This window comes from Saccostrea cucullata, unplaced genomic scaffold (assembly GCF_032062105.1).
Source record: "Saccostrea cucullata isolate Sc308-1 unplaced genomic scaffold, CSIRO_AGI_Scuc_v1 ctg1837, whole genome shotgun sequence".
In the NCBI taxonomy this organism is placed as follows: domain Eukaryota; kingdom Metazoa; phylum Mollusca; class Bivalvia; order Ostreida; family Ostreidae; genus Saccostrea; species Saccostrea cuccullata.
In genome coordinates, this window is record NW_026930802.1 from 97259 (window position 1) to 106596 (window position 9338).

Here is a 9338-nt window from a genome sequence, read left to right on the forward strand (position 1 = left end):
TAATTACAAAGTAGATTAAAACAATACTCATTAAAATTGTTAAATAGTTTTGTTAATTTAGCCTTAATAACCATTATTTACCCTATTAAACGTAAAGATATTTTTTTTCATATCCTACATCTTTAGAATTAAAACCGTGAACAAAATGATTAGAAGTTTCATTTATCGCAAAATTAGACAGTTTGTTTCTTCTTATAAATGATATCTGTCGTTTTTAACGCTTTAGCTATTGGCTGTTGAATGGACAAGCTAAAGTAGTGTTCTTTATTTTTTTTTTTCTTAATTTATTTAAAAGGAATATTTTAAGCCGGTTTTTTCAGGTTAACGTAATTGTGTATATTACCTTTTTGCAAGTGAATCTATAAGTTTTAGTATTATCCAGTTTCGTTATTTATCTAATATTTTAATTGTGTTTTATATTATTTCCGTTTATTTTTGTTTCTATACTCATCAAAAAGGAAACGCAAAATAGGAACAGTACCCTTACGAATGTATAATTGCTTTGTCTTTCTTTTTTAGATAAATATGATGCACTTGAGTACAATTTACTTTTTTTATGCAATTCTTAACTTTTCAGCTGTTTAAAAATCTCACAGGCAAAAGCCCATTTTGCAAAATGCCCAAAAAGAATTTTGATCTCAATTTTCATTTGTGGGTTTCTTCTGCAATTCCTTTAAGCAAAAACGGGCTATCAAAAGAGGGGGTTCTCGATCTTTTAAATCTGGTTTTATCTGAAAATTGACGCTTTCTAACAATGACGCTTTGCACATAAAGGTAATTGCAAGAGGTTTTAATGTTACGCAAAACACTACGTCTAATCTATAGAACATTAACCATTTACATGGAAAATCCATTGTTCGCAAAAAACATAAATAATCCCATTTTGTTTTAATTAATAAAATTATTTTTATCGTAAAAGTTTTGATTAAAAAAAAACTACAAATCTAGTTTAAAAAAAAGTGCATTGAGACATTTAAAGTAAACGGTCTATTGAAATTTTTTGAATACATGCATATTATGAATAGAACTTGTATTGCAACATTCCAGAACTATGGTTTGAATTTCATTGGACGTTTTGAACGTATCCAATCAAAAATATCAACGTTGGTAATTAACCCATTCAAGAAGATAAAATTACGATTCATCCTTGAGAGAAAATATCAGATGCATTTAAAAATTTCTAGGTAATGAGAACCTGAAGGAAGAGTTATCCTTCTTTATTTTTCAGGGGTTAGAAAAACCTGAGTGCAATTTGAAATGATGAGTATTTCTTCCCAAACGTAAATATTCGAACTTATTCTAGTGTACGTTTTTGACTTTGAACTGTATTAAAAGCAATGAACGGACAATCACTTTCAAAGATGTCTCATTAAAAGCAATCCGTTCACTTAACAATTCTGGGACTACATATGTACAACCGCTGGCTAATTTGTGAACAAACAGTTACCTCTTGTATTAAATAACAAAGAAGACCAACTCTGGTTAACCTGATAATTGATTGGTCATAATTTAGCTCAAATGTACGGTAATATATTTATGCATGCCTCAAAGCATACTTGCTAGGTGCTGTGTAGGTACGCAAACAATTGAAAGCTTTTGCTTTCTTAAAAGTGTATCTAAGGTTATCATAAATAGTATACTATTTGTGAAAACATTAACATTTCAAAATGAGTTTTATCAGCTCCAAATTACACTGATAGCTTTGCCTAATTGCATTTTAAGTCAGAAGTGTCTATATATTTTAAATTTTACATTCTCAACGCATCTATATTAAAGACTTCAATACTTCCATCTGCCTTTACAGAACTTCGGGAAATTGATTATGGCGTCATGTTAAAACTTAAAAAAAAAATAAATCTTGGTGACTATATAGTAATGTTCTTTTTCATACACATTTATATACAGTAGTTGCTCATATATATTGTAAATATAAATCTTTTTTTTTACTTTTTTATCATAAGAATACAATTTAAATGTAGAACTTAAGCCACCGTGATTTAGCTGTACTGATGAAATGGTTAAATTTGCTTTAGTGCAAGAGGTACCTATATTTGCAAAGGTATTTCAATTATGGGAAAATGTGTTATTTATCTGTATGTGTATGCTGATAATGGAGAACTTCCTGGAAGATTATCAGAAAAAACGTTTCATACTCGAAAACATTAAACATAATTAAAAAAAAAATTTCCGGGTTTAACAAATCTGTATGCTGATATTGGAGTAACTTCTGGAAGTTTATCAGATAAAACGTTTCATGAGCTCAAAATAGAACAAAAAATATTTTAAAAAACATAAAAAACTTTCATCTTCCGAGTTCCACAAATAAAACTCCTTAAGAAGTTGCACAGATATGATATGGTTAAAAATACATTTAAATGAAGAGGGAAAATAAAACATTCATCTCGATGGTTTCTTAAAAACTATTTAGTTCTATACAATACTGTGCATTAAAATGCCCTTTTAATCAATCAAATGTTAAAAAGAAATCAGAAACCAAAGAAACTGCGAGATGCTCCCAAACTGCATTGAGAAATACTTAATACGAATATAAATCTTCCGAAATATTTCCCGACAGTCTTCACCTTTATGACGACTTCCAGAGACATTTTTCCTAATCAATCGGTGAAGAAGTACCCGTCAACAATTAAACACGCAATTTCATTGTAAATCGAAATGGAACAAGCTAATTCTGAGAATTTGTGTCCCCCGCTTAGGGAAAAAAGAAGACCATGCGCAGTTCGGAAAGGGGGGGGGGGGGGGGCTCGGATTCCCCTTGATTGAATGTAGAATTATTCAATGTATATATGTATATTGAAGCAAGAAAAGGCCAATATTAATATAAAGATTTGACTACTTATTATCTTTATTGTGTGTATAGAAGATTCTTTTTATATAGAATATTTATCACACTGTAATGATGATTTTATGAGTTTGTACACGCCAGACGTCATATCTGTTTCATATCACATGAAGCTGAATACTATCATTTAGTGAAAAAAAAAGCATTTAAAAAAAGAAAGAAATTGGATTACTCGGGATTAGAACCCGGGGCCACTTAAATGTCAAGTCAGAGACATAACCCTACACCACGGAGCTGCTTTAAACTGTCGGAAATTATATGCAAAACTTGGGTCAAACACATGTATATAATTACATTCCCTATCTTCAAAATCTTACACAATGCAAGGTGTCTAATTTTGCCTTTATCAAACAGTTCTAAATTAAAAGATGTATAAAAGAATGAAAAGTCAGTTGACAGCCTGAATTAAATGTAATTATTCTCCACATGCCCCTGTGCTAAAAATCATGTCAAGCGACACTTGATACTAATTAAACAAACTGGGCGGGGCACTTTGAGAGGGATGAGAGAGGCCTTAGGGAGTTTTGATATAAAACATTATTGCAAAAGCTTAAAATCTTCAGATATCGCCCGAAAACGACAGTGTTACACACACTCATAATGAATACTTTTATGACCTCGAACTTTAACCTTTTGACCTCAAAAAGATCTTCCTTAGACCACAGGAAGTTGTTATGTAAAATTTCATTGAGAAAGCTCAAAGGGTTCTTGGGATTTAAAGTGTTATAACAGACAGAATTTGCAAATTTATGACATTGAGCTTCGACCTTTGGACCTCTAAATCAATACGTTCATTTTTAGTCCTTGGGGAGTTACTATGCAAAATTTCATTGCGAAAGCTCAAAGGGTTCTCGAGATATCATGTGGAAACGAAAGCGTTACAAGCAGATAGAAAGACGAACAGAAGGGCGGACAGCTAGAAGGACGGACGGACAGGCCCAAATTAGTATCCCCCATTTTCAAGCGGGAAACAATTAATAATTCAGAATTGAAAAAAAGAATGAAATAATACACCTGCAAAGTCACATTGTTTTTTAAAAAAAAGTAACATTAAACTCTATACAGCAAAGGATGTATGTTCCAATTGCATATTTCAAAATATCATCTCTATCATTTTTTTTATCTTCATTGAAAATAATGCTATGCATAACCTAATTTTTCATTTTATGCAAATATTTTTTTTGTCATTCTGAAACTGTACGCACATTTAATCTGCTAAGTGTATTTGAAGAGTCCATACTATGCTATCATTAATTTTGATAATTATTTTCGCAAGCTGCTCTTTTTCAGCATTAACATACACACATACAAAAATAGACGTTACGGCTGTTCAATCAAGAGAGCGCTCGCTACGCGATCGGAAGGCCGTGAGTTCGAATCTCTACCTAAGTCGAGAAAAAATTAGGTTTCCGCTGTTACTTCAACAAGTGCTAAATACATGTAAATTACAGCAAAAACAAGATCAGAAATGTGATCAATCTTACAGACTAATGCTCAAAAAATTATACTTAACACATTTAAGTGTTTGTTTTCCTGTAATGTTATCTTGATATATGCTTTAGAAATGTTGTAGATTATAATAAATCTAAGTGCTTTATATTAGACAGAAGCTTTTGAAAGGCTCTGAAACAGAGCAAATTTCCGACTTATGTGAATGAGAAAATCTCTCACAACATTAATTTCTATTTTATTTTGATTTCAAAATGTCTGCCCTTTGGGGGATGTGGATTATTTTATTCCTCAGAGATTTTCACTGTGATGGTAAATATCTAGACACTTTTCTAATTTTTTTTCCTGATAAGTATTTGTCTTTTTACTAAATGTTTTACGTTAATTATTTACACGTCTAAAGGAAACAACTAATGAAAGGGAGGAAAATCTGCATATATAATTTAGTTAACATTAATATCATCTGACAGGTAACAGGCTGTTCTCCAATTACTTAAATATAACAAAATATAACAAAAGAATTTGCCGAAGATTTTTTTGTCAGATTGAGCATATCTATCAAATAATTTGTAAATTATTTGTTCTTGTACATTTTAAAAAAACAATACAAAAAAATGAAAATGGTGCTTTCTGGTTGTATTGTAAAATACTTTTTTGCGCTCATCAGTGTTTCTTTGTTTTGTTATATATTTCTGTTTAAAAGTAATTGCTTTTTTTAATTTACGACCGCGCATATTGACTCAAAACTAATACACGTACTACATACCCGGTATATTAAAAAGTTTCATATAAGTTTTGATTTCAATTATTCAATTAGTATTATTCTGAAGAAAAATATTCTTATCCATTTTTATGATGAAAACCATCGTATATGCAGACAAGTAAATTCTTCATCTCTTTCATTTTTTAAAGACGCCGTCGAAAAGTATTAAATATGTTTAAAACTTTCTGTTATTCATTTTAACTCCTTTTAAATTAATATGAAATCCATCTTGCAGCTTTTAATTTTTTTTTGTGGGGGGGCTGGATAGAAAGGAAGAAAGTATTCAAAGGAATTACTTTTCACAAAACATGATTTAGACAAAATAATTCCCGATTCTCCTTCCCCATCAGTGCATTTGGAACTTTTAAGTATTTTTTGCAAAGTGTCGGTCTTTCAGTGGACTTTTGCAAGGAGTGCTGGGGCCCGTTTGATAAAAGAACTTACGACTAAGACCAAAAACTTAAGATTATTGTTAATTTTTGCAAAATTGATAATTCTCTTTGAAATTGTGTGTATAAGAATATCTTACAACAATCTTTTTAAAAAGTTTCAAATAATTTTCGATAGAATGTTAATTAAAAAGTTATATGAATAATTAAACTTGGTCGTAAGTCCTTTTGTAAAACGGGCCCCTGACTTATACAGTTGAAACTGACTTTCACATATTTCACAATATACGATAGTTCTTTCACTAAATAAATATTTCACATTTAATTCATCAAAAATAACTATTTATTTCAATGCACATATAAGCTATCCTTGAAGCAAGTAAAAACCAAGTAAAAACCAACCTACCGCTCAACTCCCGGCCTTCACATGTAAGTGTCCCTAACATCACACCTATGACAATTAGAAAGGTTTTTTTATGTTTAATCAATTATGCACCTCCGTAAGTGATACAAGTTTTAATTAATGTCCAAGTAAAACCGTCAACTGCAGAAGTCACTGCTTCTCGTAAAAGTCCAGTTAGAATGTAAAAAAAAAAACAACATATTGTAAATTTTATGTTTTTTCAGCGGTGATTCCATGCAGTCCTAACTGTATAGACATGGAATTCGATGGGAATGGAATTTGCACCCGTGGGTGTATTGAAGGATATTGGGGTGATAAATGTCTGAATGAATGTCCATCTTCTTGTTCCAGAAGAGTCTGCAATAGAACTAACGGACTGTGTTCCTCCTGTAAAGACGGGTATTATGGACATAGATGTGAATATGAATGTCATTGGTATATTAAGTGCTATAAACGAGCATGTGCGCAAGACAGTGGGTACTGTACAGTGGGATGTGTACCGGGGTATTATGGAGATTTCTGTGAACACAATTGTGGTAACTGCAGCAGTGATGCATGTGATAAATCAAATGGATATTGTGGGACCTGCAGTAAAGGATTTTATGGAGAAAAGTGCGACATAAAATGTAGTAACACTTGCCTTAATCAGGAATGTAGAAAAATAAATGGACATTGTATTAATGGCTGCTACAGGGGGTTTTATGGTTCATCCTGTGAAGCGCCATGTAGTGGAAATTGTGCAAAAATCGAATGCCTTCAAAGTGGAGTTTGTATTGGGGGGTGTAAACCAAATTGGTCAGGAGAAAGATGCGACAGTGAGTTTGGTAATTTTGGGCCAAGTTGTATTTTAACACGTCATTAACTTTTATGTCCACCATTAAGCTGAAGAGTTTGTATACTAGGAAATATATTTCTTCCATGCAGTGATTAGCTTACATCTAGATAAAAATTGTTGAAAGTATGCACCTTTTATATATTTAAAGATATCCTGTGCATTTCTGACTTTTCCAAATAACTAAGTTCTGCCATCTTTACTAGAAAAAAAAACATTCAATAATTTACAATGTTATCAGATTAAATCAAAATAAGACGTCTAAAATACTTCCTTTGTCATCTTTATGAGTTGTAAATCATATTTCAATTTTGTTAAATTTCATGTTTAGAAGGAAGAACTGTGTCTGAAAGAAATTATCTGTTAGGATTGTGGCATGAATTGAATTGTTTCCAGAGATGTGTAGGGGAAATACTATACGGTCTGTACTTTTCAAGTTAATAAGTTTTTGATTCTTTGACGACGAAGAAAAACTATTATTTTTTGCAGGATGTGAATTCGGACATTACGGACCTGATTGCTCCAAGCTATGTAGTGCGAATTGTAAAAGACAAATTTGTGACAATGTCACCGGATCCTGCACATATGGATGCATGAATGGGTTCTATTCAGATAAATGTGAAAAGAGTTGCAGTTTATCATGCCCGTCAACTCTCATTAGAGACTCAGAGGAATATGACAGCGAATGTCCCGTTGGAAAATATGGAACTTATTGCAATAAAACTTGCAACTATAATTGTAAAAAGGGATGCAGTAAAGTCAATGGATTATGCAACTTTGGATGTATTACCGGGAAATTTGGAGTTGATTGTCTCCGAAACTGTGCTGATGGGTGTATATCCGGTTGTCTTCAAGACGATGGTAGTTGCACTTGTAAAACAGGATGGCAGGGTCATAAATGTGATGATAAAACCATAAGAATATAATAACTCAGGAAATCTTACTCTTAAAAACATTGCTCTGAAGAGTAGTGACGATTGAGAAATTAAATTTTATGTATTTTTGTGTATAACTAACAAGCCCCTGAATGGTACAAATATAAATCATGAATAAGAATTTATATTCAAAGAATCGAGATATTGATATAAATCATTTAAAAATGTTATTTGGACAACCAACATCTTTCATTTTCAATTTGAATAACACTGAACATTACATGATATCTATATGCAGAATGCAGCCAAACTCATTACGGACCACAATGTGATCAACTATGTAGTCCAATCTGTATAAATAGAATCTGTTTTTCAAACAACGGGTCGTGTATAAGGGGACACCAAAGCAATCTTACAGATGAAAAACCTTATTCTGGTAAAGAACAGTTTTCTCTTATTTTTCCAGTTTATCGACCACATATCAAACAAGAGGCCCATGGGCCTTATAGGTCACCTAAGCATTATGCAACAATTTTCCAGTGATTGAATTTGATACATATTTTAAACCAGTTGCTATGGCATTCACAATTTTGAAAGAGCTGGCGGTCCATTGGTCATCATAACTATACATTTTGCAGTTGCTCAGTTTGGTCACTTAATACCCATAGGCAGGGTAGGGGAACAAAAAATGCATTTCAACTAATCAGTAATATTCAGCAATAATCAGTAGTGTCCCTACCATACATGAACCCCTGATCCACACATTGCACAATTTTTGTACAGGCATTCTTGCTTTTCAAAAATATTTGATTAATACCAAGGAGCAGGTTTCAAACAATTCATTACATATTATATTTTCAGTATATACGTACAGCCCCCCCCCCCCCTCTATGGAACCCCTGACCCTGGGGCCTTGAATTCAAAATTCTGGAAAATTATCATAACTATATAGGTAGTTCATCTGCTTAATATCCAGGAGCAAAGAAGATAATTTTCAAAGATTTAATGTATTTGCACTATATACACTATATAATCAATAGAGCCCCGCCCAAACACCAGAATCCCTGACCCTGGGGCCATAAAATTTATAATTTTTAAAGAGGCATTCTTGCTCAATTTTAACTATATAGGTAGTTAATCTGCTTAATACCCAGGAGCAAAGAAGAAATTTTTCAAAGATTTAATTTATTTTCACTATATGATCAAAAGAGCCACACGCTAACACCAGAACCCCTGACCCTGGGGCCATAAAATTCATAATTTCGGTAGAGGCACTCTTGCTCATTATAACTATGCACTTTGTAAGTTTATTTAATACCTAGGAGAAGAGAAGAAGATTTTCAAAGAATTCATGTATTTTCACTATATAATCAATAGAGCCCCGCCCTAACACCAGAACCCCTGACCCTGGGGCCATAAAATTCACAATTTTGGTAGAGGCACTCTTGCTCACCATAACTATGCACTTAGTTAGTTAATTTAATACCCAGGAGCAGAGAAGAAGATTTTCAAAGAATTCATGTATTTTCACTATATAATCAATAGAGCCCCGCCCTAACACCAGAATCCAGGACTCAATGCTGATTACAATCATGCAAACAGTTTGACTGCTTGATGTCCAGGAGTAAAGAAGAAGATTCTTAAAGATTGCATTAATTTTAGTGGTTTTGGCCCCACCCCTCAGACCCCAGGGGGGTAGGGATCATGAAATTCACAATTTCTGTTCCCCTTCACCCATAGATGCTTTGTGCCAAATTTGGTTGAAAC

At 32.6% G+C, this 9338-nt stretch overlaps 1 protein-coding gene across 1 annotated transcript; it reads left to right on the forward strand.

Annotated features, from left to right (window-relative positions):
• Positions 1–4544: 4544 nt before the first annotated feature.
• Positions 4545–7622, forward strand: LOC134230142 (multiple epidermal growth factor-like domains protein 10). The gene is made up of 3 exons (XM_062711919.1): positions 4545–4621; positions 6089–6679; positions 7186–7622. The coding sequence occupies exons 1-3, from the start codon at positions 4564–4566 to the stop codon at positions 7620–7622; spliced, it is 1086 nt and encodes a 361-aa protein (XP_062567903.1). The 5' UTR covers positions 4545–4563.
• The last annotated feature ends 1716 nt before the right edge of the window (positions 7623–9338 follow it).

Bases quoted from the DNA above. Each gene is read 5' to 3' on its own strand.
- LOC134230142 (XM_062711919.1), top strand. From the start codon at position 4,564: ATGTCTGCCCTTTGGGGGATGTGGATTATTTTATTCCTCAGAGATTTT. The intron at 4,622-6,088 runs GTAAATATCTAG...ATGTTTTTTCAG, and splicing joins CAGAGATTTTCACTGTGATG to CGGTGATTCCATGCAGTCCT. The intron at 6,680-7,185 runs GTGAGTTTGGTA...TATTTTTTGCAG, and splicing joins GTCAGGAGAAAGATGCGACA to GATGTGAATTCGGACATTAC.